This window comes from Anomalospiza imberbis, chromosome Z (assembly GCF_031753505.1).
Source record: "Anomalospiza imberbis isolate Cuckoo-Finch-1a 21T00152 chromosome Z, ASM3175350v1, whole genome shotgun sequence".
NCBI lineage: Eukaryota > Metazoa > Chordata > Aves > Passeriformes > Viduidae > Anomalospiza > Anomalospiza imberbis.
The window spans coordinates 21,554,445-21,575,357 of record NC_089721.1 but is presented as its reverse complement, the minus strand read 5'-3'; the positions used below and the strand labels follow the sequence as shown (position 1 = coordinate 21,575,357).

Below are 20,913 nucleotides of genomic sequence, written 5' to 3'. Positions count from 1 at the left end.
TGGTTTGTTGGAGTTTGGGTTGGGGGAGGAGGAGTGTTTTGGAGGGTTTTCAATTCCGGATTTAGTGTGTGTCTTTTATCATAGCAGTAGTTTCATAAAGTTATTTTCCTGTATTTCTAAGCTTGGGCCTGCTCCGCTCTGTTCCTGATTGCATCTCACAGCACTTATTAGGAAAGGTGCATTTTCATGGAGGTGCTGGCATTGTGCCAGCATCAAATTGGGACAGCAGTGTATGCATCTTTGCAGAAGTCTTAATGCATTACTGCTGAGAGAGCACATGCAAACTTGTTTGTTAATACTTGAGCCTACTAACTGGAAAAAAAAACATATCCTACACTTTCCTTACAGGGATACATTTTTATTATAGGTCTAGAAGACAGTCATTTGTTCATCTAAGCTGCATGTGGGAAGAAAATGCTATTTGTAGTTTTCCCCCTTAGGATCTATATCTGTACAGGATAGCATGTGACTCAGCACAGATGTTCTGCAAAATTAAGTCTGTGTTAATAACAGTTTAGACAGTTATTGTCTCAGAGCATGACTCAAAGGACAAGACAGCAAACCAGATAATCTTTTTTTTTTTGAAATAAAAATTTTATTGTAAAAAGAAGGGTTAATAAAACTTCTGTGTCCATAAGGAAATAATAAGTTCATATTTTACATATGAAAATACTAAAAAATAACCATCCAGCGATGATTACAGCCTTTTATCAATGGCTGGGACTCAGGGCATTTTCACTTATTTTCATTCATCATCCACAGCAAATCAAAAAATCAGTTTTTTTGGTAATCCTGAAAAATGTAAATCACATTGTTAGCAAAGTATAGAGGTCCAGCCCCCTCCTCAAGGCCCCCTCCTCGTCTTAAATGCTGAATGCTGTTTGGAACAGTGGCAGTACATGATGACATTTTCTAACAAATCTATGAGAAAGTGCTAAAATCAAAGTTCACTTGGATCAGTATGTATATTCCAAAAGTCATAAATTCTGTAATTAAGTTTTAATTGCATTTAGGATACATGTAAATATTTCTCTTTGTTCATATAAAAGCCTAACTGTTGATATGAAAAGCTAACCACCTAATTCTACTTTGAAACCCAAGAAAAGCAAGCTGTTAGAAGGCTTAAACCTGTCCCACCACATACACACACACTCCTCAGGATTTTTCTTATGCGCTGTCAAATCTAGGACAAATTCTTAATCTTAAATATGAATAGAATGTTTTTTTTTTTTTTCCAAACCAATAGTGTTTTGATATCAGATTCCTTATGCTTAATTAACATAGGAAAAACTTTAGTGCACCATCTGTTATAATCCCCGTTTTGTGTAGCTACAGCTCTGTAGGAATGCATAGTAATAGAACTAGAAATAGATGTTCTGGGGAAGCAGTGTCACTTGTTAAGTGACAGAGAGGAGGTGGGCAGTTACGTCATCACAGAATCAGTGTCTCCAAAAACCTCACTGATCAGAAGTAACTGGTAGCAGTAGATACAAAGCATGCATGTTTCATACTTTTCACAGGCAGCCATCCCTCTAGTGGTAGTTTTCTGCTGAGAATAGAGGCTGTTTTCTGAGAAGTACTAAGATTTGGTGAACACACCCCACAGGCTACAGGGGCTTGTTCTTATGGAAAAGCAGCACATACAGCAATGACATGAATCTTTATTCCAGCAGTCAGCTCCTGGTGCCAGTATTTTTGAAACACTCAGTTTATTCTGCCAGGTTCTGGAGTGCTACCTCAACAGAGCTAGGGGAAAGAAATATGCTCTGCAGGATGTAAGGCCATTCTAAGAATTTCAGGGAATGCAACTTATTTGTCTTGGAAATTACATTTACACATTTCCACCCCCTACAGCAATGTTGTCCTTCAAATTTTTATTTAAACCAAAACTAGAGGATTATTCTTCCAAATCACTATTCAGATTTTAAATTTTGATGATAATGCCATGTAAGAAGAAAAAATGAAATCCAGCACAGCAGATTTGCTAGCTCTATCATTGGCCCTCTCCTTTAACATTTGCTGGTGCTAGAGGAACTACCTTTGAAACCTTTTGGAACTGTCAGCCCAGCTAAGCCAGTAACAGAACATTATGTAAAATCCACATTAGAAAATACATCATGTCTCCATTTCCAGCTGGTAGAAATTATACTGCTTTTTATACCAATACTCAAAGATCTCAAAAAGTAATGCTAACTTCCTTACCACCTCTTTCCTAGACAATCTCAAAACTCCTAGCATTTACACAGAAGCATGGAAATATGTTAAAGCAGCTACTGTTCTAGCTTGATACAGCTCTGGAAACTCTGCTCATTGTCAAATGCACAAATTCAAATCATTAAGTCACAAAAATCAAGGAAGCAATTCTCTCATTTTCCTTTCCTTTAGTTAACAGGTGTCTTTTAGGGTGTATACTCCCAAACACTAACCACAAACCCTCACATGATCTTTGGAAAAGGAGATAAAATGCTTAAATTAATTGTCTACGCTATTGTAACTTGACAAGTTCCCACATGCCAGGAGACACATGGTACTGGGGTCAGCAAACATTTTGCAAGTAGTCAGCTATCACTTTTTTTTTTGAGATTGAAATCCTAAAGTAGTGAACCTGATTTATTTTACTTCTAATTTGATGAAGACTTAGAAACAACAATTCAAAGTGCCTAAAAGGTAAGTTGAACCTTAATAAGGAAGATTTCTCTCTGAACTCAAGAGGAAATACACTTCTACGGAAGTAGCTCCATTAAAAAAAAATATCACTCATTTTAAAACTGAATCTCATACTGGCAATAACAAAGAGCTGATGCTAACCTGACAGCTGCTATCTAGCATATTCCAGATGTTAAGAATACCAACTCCAAGTTTAAAAATAGTATTTGCCTCTCTAATAGAAGGCCTGAGTAATTTAGTGTCAGATACAGGTCTTGAGTCCTGAGCACTTGCATTGCCACAAAGATATGAAATACACACTACTGCCAGGGGAAGACTGGAGGCAGGTCACAGAAATCTGCTTTAATGTTCCTGACCCAGAGTGGTCCTAAAAGTTAACTTCCTTACCTTAAGACAGAGTGAGCAAAAATATCTCCTCTGAATCTGATCCTCCCTCTCCAGCCTGTCATTTCACAGAATATCATGCTATGTTTTAGACTCTCTCTTTTTTTAAGTGGTGTGAAGTTAAATTACTTCCATCTGAGTAAGATGTCTCAAGAAAAGAAAAAAAGTTTATCAAAATAGTCTATAATTTACTGGGGAGTACCACTCTCCATTACAGAATTAACGGAATAGGGTTATTTCTTCTAACAGACTCCTAAGCATCACTGAAAAGCCTTTTTTGTGCTAACTCTGTTAGAACACAGGGCTAAGTAATTCTGACCCCAAACCATGTATCATTAAAGAGCTTCACCCAGTGCTCAGGGAATTAGTTCATTTAGAGAGATTTTCTTCTAAAACACTAGAAGCATCCCATTCTCTCTGATCATGTAGCTCCTATTTAAAACTGGTGACATGCTACAAAGTTACCGTAAGTCATCCCTTCTGTTCTTTTCCTTTTTAAATTTAAAAGTACATTTTGTTGCTCCTTTGCAGCTTCGGCAGGACAGTTGGGTCTTGGCAGCTGATTTCCTGGAGTGGGTCCTGGTCGGTTACTGAAATACTTCTGTTTCAATGCCTTAACGATAATCGAAGAAAAAGAAATGAGTAATTAGTATGAAGTGTAATTTATAAAGAAGTCATAGTGAAACCAAGCACTTTTAATTGGGACTTAAAAACTACTTGAACACTTTTATACTACAGAGTGGCCTTGGGGCAAATAAAGATTGTCTTCGCAATTACTATCCACCCCACATGGATCTGTAAAGCAAGGGATAATTGTATACTCCTATTTTTAACCAGTGCTCAGACATCCTGACTAGAAACTAGATTATTTCGTAAGAAGTCTCGTATAAGTGGCTTCTAGCTCTGAAGAGCTTACATTCTGAATAGACAGATCAGATGAGATAAGGATAAAAAAGAAAGTAGGAATAAAGAAAAATTAAAGGAATATTTTTGAAGTCTTGATCAGACTCACAATCTGGACACTGGCTGTTTTGTTAGTTTTTAAGATGAGCCTTTCCCCCGTATTTCTTTAACTGTGCTGTTTCTACCCTGTAAACTGTGAGAAAGACATCACTTGTATTAGAGCACAAGACAAACACTAGTCAGCAAGATTGGTTTCATGTAGTGGAATTATATACCTTACTTTAAATTTTTGGAACCATGAAGTGTGGTTAACAAAAAGTGACTGTCTCTTAGGTAATCATTTCTTGTGCCAGTTACATGATAATCAATGTCAGCTATAAATCAAACCAAAGCAGTAAGGACAAGTTGTTTCCTGTCTTAAATTGTGGCATTGTCACTATCCTATAATATGACCTGAAAAATGACTTCATACGTATGAACTACCACAGAGACGTCTCAAGCGTAGCAGAACTAATTAATTATCTGGAAACTTACAGTGAATGTTCTTAAAGATGGTGGCCAAAACAGCCTGAATGTGCTCTGAAAAAGTCTACTAGTAAAAATATATGTAACACATGAACTGATCTCCTGAATTCAAACCTAACCAGCAGTGAGGGAGTCCTGGCCCAAAGGGAACAGTGGTTTCTTGCATGCTTCCCTATCAGTGTAAAGTGACAGAAATACACTTCTAACTGCCAACTGGTGTATCCTCATCACAGAAATCAGTATTGTGAACTGAAACATTCTGCAAGATTTTTCTTCCAAGTCCTCCATTTCTCCCCATCAGGGAGTAGTAAAATTGAAAGTATCATGGAAAAGGATAATTATATAAGAATGATGGTTTAATCACCACAGAATTTTATGTTTAAGAAGTACTATAAAAGTTTAAAAGACATTGAAGAAGAGATGGGATGAAGTAAGGAGAAAAACCTTCCAAACCCAGGGAATAAGATAAGCTATGTTAAGACTTAACCTTCAAGTTTTAGGGGACTGAATTCAGCATGTCCAATATGACTGTTGGAAGGTCATGGCTCATACATATTTTGGTTCTCTACCTTGACTCTACACTGGAAATGGAGATGATCACTTAGTATTTTCCATACCTTTCACATTTCTCTCTATAAAACACTGGGATTATATTTCTAGTAATTCATATGATGTTTCATTTCAAACCTGGCTAACTGGCTTCAAACCACATTTATCTAATATTAACACTGGGATAATGAACATGAGGAGATAACCCAAGTGTACTATACCTGCGTAGCTGTTACTCTAGTGGAAGGATTAAACGTGAATAAGCCTTGAAGAAGACTGAGCAGATCATCACCAGCTGCACTGAAGATATGTTGAAGTGGCATTCCAGGGAATGGCTTAAATGTGACATAATCTGGAAGACTTGTCATCCCCTACAAAGACCAAAAATGGAATATGTTTTACCCCTAGAAAGAGTTCAGCTTTTCACAGAGAGCGAACTTCATGCGGCTCTTCCAAAACATGTTGCTAAGACTTGGTCACTGAAATAAAATAAATAAAGGAATAGAAGGCCATAAAAGCTTTTTTTAAATAACTGTTGCACTGTGGAACAACTTTCCAAATGATCTGTCCTTCCCTTGCTTTAGTTGTGACCAGTCCAAAAGGAAAAACTGCTAAAGGAAGTATGAAAGAATTTTAGACTGGGACAGACTAATTAAATAAAACCGCCTTTAGTGAACTGACATGGCAAGAGGGGAAATATTTACAGAAGAGTCAGTCTTCACTTTCTCTACATTAATAAAAGTTAGCTAAGTATCATGTGCATTTTGATTTTAAATGCACAAGTGAAACTTTATATGGCCAATAGGAAGAGGGAAGGAAAATATGCACCAAGCAGTTAAACAAAAAATTAACTGCATACTCTTTTGTGCTGTAGGTATGAAATCAATCCCATTGTGTTCACATTCTAGAATAAAAATTACAGACAATTGTAACAGACAATTACACAAACATAATGCTTTTGTAGTGTTTTCAGTATTTAAAGCCTTAGTTGTCACACTTCAAGTTTGTCCAAGTAAAATAAAATATTAACACAAAGTCAAGAATGTGTTCAATCAGCTATAATCTTGATAGTAAGGGTTTCAGTTACTAAAATCTACATCTTTGGAGATGAACTTAGGAATGCATAGTCTTTGTTGTGTTAACCAATTTCCTATTCTTGCTTTTTGCCACTTGTATCTTAAATTTTCCTCTCCAAAGGAAGCAGAAATGTCATTGCAAAAACCTTCATGCATTCCATTTAGAACCCTGGAGAAATACCAGAACTGTGGGGGTCTAGCACTGCCTCACACAGCAGTTCTCCATTTGGCTACAGCTCCATTTCAAGATCACATACTATGGCATTCCACCACCATTTACAATAAAGAAAAGCTGCATGGAGAGGGAGCAGAGGTGAACAAGTCCAGTGAGCGCTTCCACAACTCAACAATAAAAGGCAACATCCTGTTTAGGGAATTCTGGACCCCCTGTGCCTGGTAGCTGGTACAAGTAGCTCATCAGACATTATATCCTGCTTCCTGTCACTGTTTAATAACCATGGTTAGGTAGGTCATTGTGAGACCTGACAGTAAGTTTGGCCTGGTGTTAATTTGCTGCCATCTCAGAGAAAATTGTACTACTAATTGTATTTCTTTCAGGATTATTGTTGAGGCAAATTGTTTATCCCTAAAGCTGTTGGTCTGTGTTTCTTACTATCCCCAAACTATAATTTACCAAGGCCAACTCAGCTCCCTACTTCTGAATGGCTCCTACTTCTGAAAGTAATTAAAGCCTTCCAGGTTAAAGCATGCTAATTAAACAAGCACCCCAAAAACATTAAGCAGCAACAATACTCTCACACCAGTGAAACTGTGCACACAGAAAGGAAATCAAGAAGTGTTGATACTGTTACTATTGACCAGTGGTTTGGCAAGAGAAACAACAAATCTCAGCTGCTTCATGAGATGAAGCAACTGTCTTCTGAAAAATCTACTCAAGTATTCTGGTATAATAATTTAATTTCAAGAGCTTAAATAGAGAGTATCAATTAAAACCAGTATCAGTCTGTTAAACAAAATTACTCACAGGCCATTGTTCTTCTGTTGGAGTGCCCAGTGTTTCAAATATCCTTGTCAGCTGGTCAAGATCAGAGTCTCCAGGCAGAAAAGGAACCTGGAAGAAGGACATGGCATTTGACTGAATTAACTTCTGAGCTTCAATTTTAGAAAGAAGCTTTGAGTGATACCACATAAATTGCAAGGCAAAAGCCCTCTGTATACCATCTCCCCACAAAGAGGTACACTGGATATTTGAGGGATTCTATTTATGCTCAAATAGATTCTGAAAGTTTCCTGAACCCAGGCTTGGTATCACTGACTTGATAGCAGACAGCTTAAACATACAATTATGTTTAATCACAATCACATTAATGTAAAATGTACTAAACAAAGAAAAGATTTTATTTCTCAGTTGTCAGCCTAAAGTCATTTGGTCATGGTGATCTTTTTGCCACCTGTTCTTTGGAGGTAGATTTTATATATATTTAAAGTGAATCATAACTGGATTATGCAAGTTAGCCTTATGAAATTAACTGAAAGCATTAGGGAGAATAGAGACCTACTAGAATAGAAAACTGTCTGATCAGTGTCACGTGTCATTTAAATAAAGCAAAAGACTGAAAAGGGGTTATATGCCCAGTCCAACTTCTAGCTCACATATCAGGCACACAATGTAAGGAAAACGAAACTTGAAGACCAAAGCAAATTTATGAAGAATTAGAGGCATTGTTTAATTAATTAGGACAGAAAAACCAGCATGGATATCCCTAGTAGACAGCATACTAAATTGTGGCATCATGAAAGCCCCTTGAATATAAACTGCTTTCATAAAAAGCACCTAGAATTTGCATTGTCCTGAAAAAGGACACACACATTTCAAAATATCACAGTGATAAAAACTGAACCATAATACACTTTGTTTTGTGACAAACCAAAGAATCAACTGAATTCAAGAATTATTAATTTACTAACTTTGCTTAAATGTGTTCAGCTTTAGCAGGTCTAATGCGTATTTATGTATCCATCACCAGCGCTGCTTAAAGAGCTACTGTACATTTCTCTATCTGACCTGCCAATCAAATTGAACAAGCACACCTATTTGGTGTGACCAATCACAGGAAAAGGTTTCTTTCAAGGTGTTTTCATACAGAAGTCTAGTTATGATATGGCTACAAAAGCATTCAAAGGTGCAGAAACCAAGCAGAAGCCACTTATTCATGAAAGATAAGTTGTACTACAGGCTACTTCATGCCTTCAGCTGTGTCTGTACCCCAGCCCTCCACTGCTCCCCTCACACTTTAATGTCTTCTCCAAAGAGCTGTATGAGAAACATTCTACTTCAGTGGAAAAGACTCAAAGACCATTACATTTGTGTACCACACTGAGGAGTGCCATAGGATTGTCCTGGTGTTAACCTTCAGCTTCATTCCAGTATTGTCAACTAACCGCAGTTTAGAAAAGCATTAGTCTTCAATTAATTTTGAATAAAACCATAATTAAGGTACTGATTATTATAGTTGAGGAACAGTGTATAAGAGACAGCCCATGCACATATATGTGATGTTACATTTCTAGAACAGTAGTGAACGAAAATAGGTGTCTGTGCACCACAAGAGTTACCTACTTGACCTCTCCCAAGGCAAGACTCTGACAGTTTGTTGCAACTTTTTAACCCAGATGTTTACAGACTTCAAGTGCTTGTGACATTTAGGAAGCCTCAGTCTATTCCAAAAAAACATTTTCATTACACTTAACAAGATTTTGGAAAGTTTCTTTTGGCCTGCCTTCACTTGCTTTTAGCAGGAAAGCAAAAACCCATAAAAAGCCATAGTGAATGGAAGGGCAAATACAAAATGCTTACATTTGAATACTTACTCTGAGGAGCAATTCGGCTAAAATACAACCAACAGCCCACATATCAACACCAACACCATACATTCTAGCCCCAAACAATAGTTCTGGGGCTCGGTACCACCTGAGAAGAAAACACATTTTGGAAGAATAACCTGGTTCGCTCATCTCCGTATGAACAGACCTAAGCATTGACTACTTTTATGTAAAATGAGCCTTGTTGTTTTGAAAAAACTACTCACATTGCCTAAGAACAATCAAGTTTAAATGAAATGACACTGCATTTGACACTGCAGAATTCCTGTCTTTTAAATAAAGGTGTTAAACCAGCTTTGCCTGAATAGTTTTAGCATCCCAGGAGTCAGAAACAAAACATTGCATATTTTGCAGTCACACTTTTTATAGCATTAAATAAGCCTGACATAAAAACCATTTGTAAATATTTCAATTGGTTCAAGTGTTTGTCTCAAAATAGGTAATGTGAATATCTCCAAAAATGCTTCTAGGTTCTTGTGATTAGCAGAAAGTAGCAGCTGTCTTGCATCAAAAGCCCGGCTTCTACATAGTATTTCCAGACATCCCAATAGAGTGTAATTTTGATAGATATGAGAACCACTCCCACAGATGCATACGCAAGCACTTCTTACGGAGACTTTGTTAAACAATGCTTCCCTCTGAAGCATTGCTTTTTTTTAGACAGCTCTTGCCGCATCACATGAGCAGATGCCACTCTGAATATGTTGATTTGATATGACATATTTCAAGAAAGACCTATAAAGCAACTAAACAATCTCTGTGTAAGAAAAAAAATAGAGTGTCTTACCTTGTCACTACCTGGTGGGTATACATTCTGTTTGGGCTTCCAAAAGATTTTGCCAAGCCAAAGTCAGCCAATTTTAAAACTCCATTTTCATCTAGCAACAAGTTATTTGGTTTAAGATCCTGTCAGTATAGAAAACAAATAATGAGATTTGCCATAAATCAGATAAAAACAGACATATAATGAATCTCCTGGCAGACATAACAGACATAACATATAAAATGGAAGATTTGATTCTATCCTAAAACCTACATTGAGAGCGAAAAAATTTAAAACCCCCCCCCAGGAAATAAGGATTTTATCAGATATGAAAACCATAGTGAGACAGACCCATTAGAATATTAATATATTTAACTTGCAGAGTTAAAAAAAGCCTATTGATAGGTTTTACATTTTCTGCAGGTACAGCAGTTATGTTATCTGCATAGCTGCCAACTGAATAATAAAAAGACTGGGCCAATGCTTCAAATAACAGCAGAAATAATGAAGTCACACAGTTCAATACAGTAGCAGTATATTGTGGGGTGACCTCTGGCCAACAGAGGTCAACCCACAAGCACCCAACACGAAAGTATCCACACAGCCATTTACTCTTTCTATTCTCATCCAACCCACCACCTTCAGCAGTACAGGGGAGAGAAGATCAGAAGCAGGAAAACTCTAGGAGCAATATAAAGACAGTTTAACAGGAAAGTAGTAAAAATCAAAGCAAACAAGCAAGGTCATGGAAATCCTTCACCACTCCCCAAAAGGAGAGTGATACACAGTCTCCAAACAGCTGCCATCTTGGAAACTAAAATTCCCCCTTTTTCCTCTACCCCAGTTTTTACCACTGACCAAGGCATTACATGCCATACAGTATCCCTATGGACAACTTGGATCAGCTGCCCCATCTGTGTCTTCTCCTTACTTCTTGCCCCAAGCCTATTTATCAGGGCAAGGGCAGAGTGAGAAAAAGAGAAAGCCTTTCCACTGCCTGATAGAAAGGAGAAAGCTTCAAGAGTTCAGCTGCTGTGAAAAAAGTCCAGTCCATCCCAGGCAGACCCAGTTCACAGTGATAATTAAAGTCACATCTAACTTGAGAAACTTTTATGTAAGTATTGAAGTCATAACCACATCAGTAAATCTTAACATTTCTGGTACTGCTATTCTCTCTCCATAACAGCAAATATGAATGCTTATGGAATGAAACTGTCTGAATTCCAAAACTACCTTCATTAGGCTTTAGACTCTAAATCTACGCAATGTGATTTTTGTAGCAGGATGAAGGCTGTCAATTTAGTACATGCTTACCCTGTGTAGAATCCAATGCTGATGTAAATATTCTAATCCTTGAAGTGTCATCAGCATATACGCCTTGATGTGAGACTGCGTCAACACAATACTTGTATCCTTTATAATAACCTGTAAAGTGTTGAAGTTTCAGTAAAGCTCAGCACCCAAGACAACCTTATCTCCATTCTTTCAGCTCTAAAGTTATTTCTGACTTTAAGACAGGCTTCAGCTTGGCAGTCATATATTCGCTATCATTTCACCCCTTTTCCAGAAAAATAGGTCAATTCTGGAGATCAGAAATTGAAATGGGGAGTCCAGATAGCTTACATGAACTTTGCATAACCCGACAATGAAAAGATGTGTGGGAAACAGAAGCTTAGCATTTAATCTCAGTTCCATGTTGATAGTCAAACTTCCAGGACAAAGATGCACACATACAAATGATAAATGCGACAGTAAACTAGAAATTATGTTTCCACTTATGCCTTCTTTCTCTTTGCAACCTAAGTAGCTAGCCTTTGTAAATACAATGGTTTCATCTTTTATTTCCAAAAAGACCAGAGGGCATGGCCACTTGATTGTATTTTAAAAAATCTACTTAAGTTTTCTACATTCTTTGATTTTTAACATTAAAATCCTATGCAAAGACTGCAAAGCTTGTTTGTTAATAATGCTGTTTTGCTCAGTAATAGCCTTCCATAAGCAGAGTTATGGAAGAGCTAAGACTGCACAAATTTAATGTATGCAGCATATGCTTAATCACAACAGGCAGCAGTCTCAGTGGCAGCCTGAGTGTTACCACAATACTATTTAAAGACTGCACACCACAGCATCATGCAGTACGAAAGTATTTAATTTTTCATTGTACACCAATCTTCTTCATCTCTAAATTTTGCATAATTACTATGTAAACAGAATGAATCCTCTAAAAGTCTACTCATTACTAACCTCTATTAGCAAAAATCTGACCTAACCTTTTCAAGTCTTGCATTCACCTAAATTTCAGCAAGCCAGTCTCTGGAAGGCACTGATTTGCAATTACCTAGCACTGTTACATTTGAAAACATGTTTAAAGAACGTGCGATTTTACTAACAGCTCATCTCTTACTATATTTTAGTGTCACACTTATGTGAACATGTTTGGTATTATGCTTATCAATTGCATTCCAGAAGCAATGATCTATGCCAGAGGTTCTATACTCTGACTGAAGTTCCAGAAAACTAACATAGTAAACACAATTTGTTCTTTTAAGATCATGCTGACAAGTATTTAGAAGTAAAGGAATTAATCAAATGAGAAATCATAAAACCTGAAATTACTCAAGCTACTTTTAAGACATGACCTTCATCAACTGACATAATAAAAGTCACCTTTGTAATATGGGCAAATATAAGCCTGTTAAAAGCAGCACTGTCAGTATGAAATAAAAAAAGTCTTTGAAAATCTTACCTCTAAATCTGTTTCCATAAAATCAAACACCAGACTAATATTTGACTTGTGTCCAAATGCATCAATAAGCTGCAAAACAAAATACACTATAATTAAGCATGCTCTGATTCTTCCAGTTTTCTGAAATTCAACACCACTGTGGTCTGCATGTGGATTTTCAGCTTATTGAGAACTGGTTTTAGTTCTTTGACTTGTAACACAAAAATTCTTACTCAGTTTAGCTTCTTAACTCAGTTTCCAAACCAGAAAAAATCCCCATTAAATATGGAAATAACATTTCTCATGATTGCCCTTCCTTCCTGGAGATAGGAAAAAAGAGGAAGAATTAAATTTATCATGTTAACTACAACAGAAAATGTAATGCACACCTTGTCTTCAAAACTTTCCTGTTCTAACTACTCTTTATTCAGACAAGACTAAGTTTGCTCATGGATTCAGCTGTGTATCTGCTTCCTGTAAGCATATAGTATTTAGAAATTTTAAGTGTTAGGCTTATTAGCTTCAGACATTTTTAGATGTGTATTCATTTTTGTAGTTAGCTTTCAAAGATAAATAGAACTCTTTTGAAGACATCCAAACAGCCCTTTCTTCGGATGAAGCTGTGTAATGACACAATTCCTAATTTGAGATAACACAAGTGTGATATTGAGCAAAAGCAAGAGATCATCTAGCCTGGTATTCTTCCCTCAAGATGAAGAAGGTATGTATGCAGCTGGTGCAGCTCATTCCTTAGTCTCAGCGTGATGACTACACAAATTGGCAAATTGCAAGGTATTTGTTAGAATAGTTCATAATAGCAGTGACTGTGTCCCTTACACTCCCAAAACCCACAAAAGTTTTGTAAGGACTACTAAAAGGGGCACAACACTATCTCTTATTTTTAGAACCTGCTTATGGAACTCCTGATCATAAATTTGTCTAACTCTTCTTTGAACTGTTGATGCAATTTTCTTCTACACGGCCCATGGCAACACATCCTATGAATTCATTACACACTGAGTGAAGCAGTACAATTTCCACTCCTGCTGCCAATAGGTTTTAAATACATCTCTTATTTCTAGGACAATGGTGTTTAGAAATACAATTTCTGCATGGACACCGCCTATCACCTTGGTTTTTTAGACCTCCCCATTACCAGCCTTTCCCTCTCCAAAGTGATGAATTCATCATTTTTTCATAAAGAATATATGCTCCATCCCTTTGCCATTTCAGTTGTCGCCCCCTGCATATTCTCTAACCTTGATAGCTAAAGCAACGACTTTGAAAGTAGGGTCACAATCCAGAAGGGAACCATATTTCCACTTTGACAAGTATGTGGAAAATTCATACTTCATGTACTATATCATATTGACACTTTCTAATTATCACTATGATCTAACTTGAAAATGTCTTTAGCTCCTGCTGGGTATCTGTAGGTGTAAGCCTACCAAAATGCAACTGAAACAAGAAAGATTCCAGTCTTACTCCTTCCAAAAGACATTTTAAACATCGTATCTGTGTGTTAAGATAAGCCTGCCATTTTATACCTGACTAATATGCCACAAGACTTCCCCTTTACCACTGCTTTAAAAAGCCTGCTTTTTGACTGTCACCAGTTTCATATGAAGCAATCTATCAGGTAAATTCGGCACTGTGTTCATTAGCAATTCTATCAGAGATGCAAAATCAAGCGATCTGCATTTCCGCAATTCTTCCACCATTAGCATTTATGTAGGCCCAGGCAAAAAACCAAAAGGATTAAAAAAAAAAAAACTTTGCCTTTGTTATTGAAATAGGCACACTGCCATAATAGTTGTTGAATTACTGAAAGTATTTGAAGATTGATTGTAGAACTAGCATTTATTTTACTTACACCAATAATATTTGGATGGCTTAGCTCCTGTAACAATTTTATTTCCCTGAGGGCAGTCCTGTTGATTCCTACATTGATGGAAAGAAGAAAAGAAGTTGAAAGAATAAAATAAAATTTTGGATTAAGCTCCACATAAACCTGTCATTCTGCTACTCACAGACTATTTACTACTTCAAATTACATTCTTAACACTTGTCAATTTGCTAAATAACAAGGACCTTGACATAACTAACTAAATTGCTGCAAAATAAAAATGGGCATACACTTTCTTCCATGACAAGTCCATTTCACACCATAGTAACCAGGCTTAGATTATGAAGCAACATATCTACATTTCGGCAAAAAGGGAAAGTCATAGGGGAAAAAAAAAACAGTTTTTCAGCGTATTGGAAGGCTTTCTTCATTTTAAAGAAAAGTTTCATTTTGCAAACATCAGTCCCTCAACAAGTCTCACTTCAAACCTCATTAATAAATCTCTTTTCTTTCTGACATACTGTTATCTAAAAATGCAAGGCACATGTTTTTCTACATTCATGCTGTATCATATAGAAGGCATGAAAGAGAGTGACCAAAACCTGCTTACTCTTGCTTGAATCTTCTCATAAGCTGATTTTATAGAGGAAAAAGCAGGGGCCAACAGGGAGCAAAATGGTGCCCTTCAGCAGTCACACTGATGGCACTGTATCAAACCATGATTCCTACAGGGTACTAATTCGTCCTTCAAAAATGCTAGTATGTGTGGCTTGTATGACAACTGGCAAGCAAATGCTCCTGTGGTGTATCATGCAAGAAGCTGCAGCTGCACGAGCTGAAAAACAGTGATCTCCTAAAACCTGGCATATGATTCAATGCTAAGACTAGCAACGTTTTGGGCTAAGCTACATGGATTACTTTACACCTGCTTTGCCTGTTTTAATTACCCGTTTTGGAATCAAATTAACAAAGGCTGCTTTTGGGTAGGCACAGTCTTGAATGAAAACAAAAGCATGATGTGTTATCAGATAACACAGGGAAAGCAGATATGATCATGATTTTAATAACATCTTTTGTCTACAGCTAGACATTGTAGAGGCCAAAAGTAATGACTGTCCCTAAGGGCCATTAGGCCACTGAAGGCCAGGTAGATAATGACTCTCAGGCAGCCGGCTCAACTGTGAGACTCTGGCATGAGTGATCAGTTTCTCTTTAAAAGAAATGAACTGGAGAGTTGATAGCAAAGACTCTTCACTGGAAAGCTGGTAACCTGATGAAGGAGTCCTGAAGGACAGCAGCCTGCACACAAATAAAATTCTGCTGCACCACACAGGTGATAAGACAGATTACTTGGTTTTAATTTGCCACATCCACACCTAGAGGCACAGGGCTGATCAGAGTACATGTTCTATAGTGCTGAACTTGAAAAAAAAAGACACAGAGACAATAATTTTGAATTTATTTTTATCTACTTTTGCCTCTGCACACATCATAAAAATAGAACAAAGGAAACATGTAAACATGCAAATACTCTCATACTTAAGGCATAGAGATGTATTGATACAAAAAGGTATTCTAAACTCAGTGCTGTAGTTGTTATTATTATTACACTATATTAATGTTTGAATTCCATTAAAATTCAGAAATTATATATTCATATTTAGAAATTATATATTCATATTTAGACACATACCATTACATGATGCTTTTGGTTGTCCCTGCAGTTTGTGAAGCAAACCTCTACTAAGCCTTACAGCAGGCATTGAGCTCAATTTTCTCAGCCAATGGTATGGGAAATTAATGTATTAATTTACAAAAACAAAGCAAACAAAGCACAGCTTCTACAGTATGAATTTGATTTAAAACTCACCATCTTTAGCTTCTGATCTATGCCCCAGTTTAATCTGAAAAAAAATATTTCATGTTAAGTAAGATTAAGATGGTGGGGAATACATTTTTTAGCATTGCTCCTCTAAGACAGAATGAGTTTTAGAATAATGAAGCACTTTACCAGCTGTGTTGGTTTCAATTAGGGTTTATTTCTCCCTTAAAAAAATAACTGTCTTTACAACAGTAGATTTTACAAAAAAAAGCCATGGCGGCACTAAAAACAGATATAATGCAAATTGACAGTTTAAACTGCTTTGTTTCCACAAAGCTTTATTACATCACTAATGAGCTTCTCCTCAGGGAGAAATGAGAGCTAAATAATTGACAGTTATCTTAGAATGATTCTAGTAAAATTAGCATAGGCTGTAAACTTGGGCAGACTCTAGGATTTTTTTGTCTCAATCACTGAATGCCCTGAAATTTCAAGTCCAGAATCCTACCATTGATATTTTCAGATGATAAAAGTTAAGAAACTATTCTGATAAAACAAAGAACACAAACAAAGCCTCTACCATTAGCAACCATACAAGACAAGTACTGCAATGCTAAAAGTTACCAGTGCATAAAACAAGATTAAGTACTATTGACACAATTCAACTTGTTGAGTCTTCAACTAAAGAAACCACTCTTAACATGCATCTTTCACTCCTTACAAAGAACAGCTGAAGACCCATTTTTAATACAAAATCTCCCTGCAATCCCTTCAGATAGTAACAAGTGAAACGCTTTATGACAATGGAAGCATTTTCATAATTTGTATGCAAGCACATTGAAGATCCAAGATCACTTTTGTCATATTTTATCAAAAAACGATCATACTGGATATAAGGGACATTAGTGGAAAACTCTCAAGTCTAGTAAGGCCCTCTGACTACTATTCATTATTGTTTGTTCAAGCTGGCAGCAACACAGTAACAAATAAAAGACTGAGGGCATGCAAAAGAGATTTGAAGGCCCCAGGAAAAATTATAGAAGTATATGGAGCACAGGTAGTGATTTCCTCAATCCTTCTGGTATCAAGAACTAATACTGATAGGCAGATCTATCAGATTGACATGTGGCTCTGAGATTGGTGTCACAAGAAAAACTTTGGGCTCTTTTGACAGTGGAACAACTGAACACCTGTTTCACCAACACCTGATAGGTTGCACCTTTCTCAAAGTGGAAAAAGAGCTCTGGCACAGCAGCTAGCATGGCGCATTGGCAGAGCTTTAAATGGGCTTTAAGAAGGGAGAAAAGGAAAATACCCTGCTTGCCAGTGATAATCAGTGGGAATGGTTTGTCAAACTTGAGGAAATGAACACTAATGGGATACCTCAATCTGCTTCATGACGTGCTGGCTACAAAGTACAACACCTGGAATGTTTCTCTAGCAATACACTCAGCATGAGGAACAAAAAAGAGGAGCTCAAAGCTTTGATTCAGTCCCAGAGATTTGGTATCACTGACTTAAATGAAACCTGGCGGGATGAGTCCTGTGACTGGAGTGCCCTGTTGGGCAGCTACAGGCTCTTCAGGAGATGTACACAGGACAAAAGAGGCAGGGGGGTGACATCATATCTAATGGAAGGGCTGGAATGTACAAAGCTTACAGCTGGCAATGGTGCAGTTGAGAGCCTCTGGGCAGGAAACAAAGGACAAATAATGTGGATGTCATTGTGGGAGTTTGCTACAGATCTCCTAGCCAGGACAATGATGCCAATGAATTCTTCTTTGAAGAACTAAGGGGTGCTTCCATATCAACAGCCCTTTTTCTTATGGGGGACTTCAACTTGCCAGAAAGCAACTGAAGTATCACACAACAGGTACCGCCTGGGACAGAAAATTCCTAAAAGCCTGGACAACTTTGTGGAAAACGTCCTAAGGATGCTGACTCAAAAAGTTGCCTTCTTTGATCTGCTGCTTGTCAACAGAGAGAACCCCATGACTGGAATGGAAATTGAGGCCATCTTGGCCACAGCAATCACAAAGCCATTGAGTTAAAAATCTCTGTTGACAGTAGGAAAGTGCCAGCAAAACTTCAACCCTGGACATGAGGAGAGCAGACTTCAGGCTGCTCAGGGAATTCCTAAGTAGAGTCCCCTGGGAAAACATTTTTGCAGGTGCTGGGGTCCATCAGTGCTGGCTACTTTTTAAACATCACCTTCTAAGGGCACAAGAGCAGGCAATTTCCAAATGTCACAAGTCAAGCAGATGAGGCAGAAGGACAACTTGGCTGAACAGGGATGTCCCCTTGAACATAAGGTAAAGAAGACAGGTGTATACCCAATGGAAGCAGAGTCAGGTGACATGGAAAGAAAACAGAGATGCTTCTTGCCATTTTTTATTAGAAAGGGAATCAACATGAGATGCCAACCTCAGTGGACAAAGCTGCAGGAAACAAGGCTTTGCTAATTCAATTATTCAGGAAACATTTGTCTAAAAATGACAGGACTTGAGTTAATGGCACAAAGCTGATTCAGGGGAGGTTTATGTTGGATATTAGGAAGAAATTTGTCCTCCAGAGGGGCTGGGCACTGGAACAGGCTTCCCAGGGAAGTGGCCAGGGCACCAAGCAGTGTTTGGACAATTGCCTCAGGCACATGGTGTGATTCTTGGACTGTCCTACACAGGGATGAGAGCTGGACTTGATGATGTTGATGGGTCCCTTCCAATTCAGCATATTCTATGATTCTATAAAATTTAAGGAACTTAATAAAGGTTAACATTCTGGACTGAAGGAATTTGGGTGCAGCAGCAGGAAGGATTTAAAATAAAAGAAAAAAAAGCAACTATCAAGGTACTGTAAAGTCTGCAGTTTGGAAATGTGTGTGTGTTGGTTTGTTTGTTGAATAAACCTAACAAATAACCAGAAATTCAAGTCACAGATCATGCAACCCTTCACAAACTCAGAAACACAGCAAAGCCACTCCCTCTTCTGGGGTGGGTGCGCATTACAGACAGGTTAACCAGATCATTTAAACAAACTTCTCCAGAAATAAAAATGCGTATTATGACATTTTCCATCAAGTTGGTTTAAAAAAAAACAATAAAAAAAAAAGGAGTCGTTAGGTAGGTCAAGAGCAACCAGACGCTTTGTGACACGCTGAGAAGACATTCTGACACTTACCTTCTTAATAGCCACGATTTGGTTGTTCGTTTTGTCCTTGGCTTTAAAAACAGTGGCGAACTAGGGACAGAGAGAGACGCTGCCGTGAGGAGGACCTGACAGACTGCGCGAGGGAAGAGGCCCCCGAGTCCTCCTCGAGCCCGGGGTGGGCACCGCCCAGCGCCCCTCGCACCCCCATCCCGCCGCCGGCGGGCGGCGACACGGGCCGGGCCCAGCTGTGCTGCCGCGGCCCCAGTGCCACGGGCAGCCCCCACCGCGGTCGCTCACCTGCCCCTCCCCAAGGAAGTCGAGCTTCTCGTAGCGCTTGGCGCGGGCCTGCGCATCCATACCGGCGGGACGTACACGGCTGGAGCGGCAGCGGCCCTGCTCGGCACTTTAACCCCGCGGCCCCGCCGCTTCCGGCCCCGCCCCGCCCCGGCCCGGCCCAGCCCCTGCGCGCGCAGCGGCCCCCGGCGAGGCGCACGCGCCATTCCCTCGCGGGTCGGCCCCAGCGCGGGTGTGTGGCGGGGTCGCGCTCGGCCTGCTGCAGCCGTCTGCAGTGCGTCCCAGGAGCTGCTTCTGTTTCGACCCTGATATCATGTCTGACCTTCAGGGACACTTCTGTAATTTCTGTGCGTGGAGATATTTTTTTCTTTTAATAAAAAATTTACTATTCTCTAGAAAGGGTGCTCTCAGGCGCTTTGTTAGGTTCTACTGGAAATTCTTAATTGTACTTCTATAGTTCCTTCATTATGAACAATTACCTACAGTATAGTACTTAAAACTACTATTCACTAGCCATCAGGGAAATTTCTCAGAGAAGTTGCCACTTGAAAATTAATTTCCCTACATGCCCAAGCTTTGCTGTTTTTTAATAAATTAGTCTGTAACACTAATAAACCTGTGTAACTATGAAGAACAGTCGTCATCTCTGAGAGCACTTCAGTGTCTCTTTCCTGCCTGTAAAAATCATTCTCGGTGACGTATCCAGGTGAAATCAGTCTTGCCTCAATCCCTGGAAAAGTGGTGGCATGCCTCATACTGCAGGCCATCTATATCTATGTGGATGACAAGAAGGTGATCAAGAATATGACTTCAGATAGCTTCACTAAAGGCACATCTTGATTAACCAACCTGATTGCCTTCTACAAGGAATCAACTACCTGGATGGATAAGGGGAGATAAGTGGATATTGTCTGCTTGATATTAGTAGGGATTTCAGCACTGTGTCTTAACAATTTCCTCATAGACAAACTCAGGAATGTGGGCTGGATGAGTGGACAGTGAGGTGGATCAAGAACTGGCTGAACAACAGAGCCCAGAGGGTTACAATCATTGTCACAGGGTCTAGTGGAGGCCTGTCCCTAGTAGTGTCCCTCTAGGGTGTACTGTTTAACTTATTCATCCCTGGCTTGGATGAAGGGGCAGATGCCTGCTCAGCAAATTCAGAGGACACAAAGCTGGGCAGAGTGGCTGATACCCTGGAGTACTGTGCAGCCTTCAGAAGGGCCTTGACAGGTTGGAGAGATGGACAGAGAAGAACCATCTGAATTTCAGCAAGGACAAGTGCAGGGTCCTGAACCTGGGGAGGAACAACCCCAGGCACCAGCACAGCCTGGGGCTGACCTGCTGGGAGGCAGCCCTGTGGAGAAG

The 20,913-nt window shown here is 38.7% G+C and overlaps 2 protein-coding genes across 5 annotated transcripts in view; both read right to left on the bottom strand.

Moving 5' to 3' along the window:
- Positions 1-20,913, bottom strand: part of CENPH (centromere protein H) — a 64,753-nt gene that overhangs the window by 28,606 nt on the left and 15,234 nt on the right. The window lies entirely within an intron of this gene.
- Positions 573-19,678, bottom strand: CDK7 (cyclin dependent kinase 7). 3 transcript variants are annotated; one of them, XM_068177429.1, is made up of 12 exons: positions 19,549-19,678; positions 19,282-19,341; positions 16,153-16,186; positions 14,310-14,377; positions 12,458-12,526; positions 11,026-11,136; positions 9,736-9,854; positions 8,937-9,036; positions 7,090-7,176; positions 5,250-5,399; positions 3,517-3,664; positions 573-792 (listed from the first exon to the last, which is right to left on the bottom strand). In XM_068177429.1, exons 1-12 carry the CDS (start codon positions 19,606-19,608, stop codon positions 767-769), a joined length of 1,032 nt encoding a protein of 343 aa, XP_068033530.1. In that variant the 5' UTR covers positions 19,609-19,678; the 3' UTR covers positions 573-766. The 3 variants fall into 3 exon arrangements, with proteins under 3 accessions (XP_068033530.1, XP_068033531.1, XP_068033532.1); XM_068177430.1 differs by lacking the exons at positions 16,153-16,186; positions 19,549-19,678; XM_068177431.1 differs by lacking the exons at positions 14,310-14,377; positions 16,153-16,186; positions 19,282-19,341; positions 19,549-19,678 and adding an exon at positions 12,670-12,688.

Excerpts from the sequence above, each read along its gene's own strand:
- CDK7 (XM_068177429.1), bottom strand. The coding sequence starts at position 19,608 with ATGGATGCGCAGGCCCGCGCCAAGCGCTACGAGAAGCTCGACTTCCTT. Across the intron at positions 9,037-9,735 it reads ACCCACCAGGTAGTGACAAG|GTGGTACCGAGCCCCAGAAC; the intron begins GTAAGACACTCT and ends TTTTCTTCTCAG. Across the intron at positions 5,400-7,089 it reads CAACAGAAGAACAATGGCCT|GGGATGACAAGTCTTCCAGA; the intron begins GTGAGTAATTTT and ends TGGTCTTTGTAG.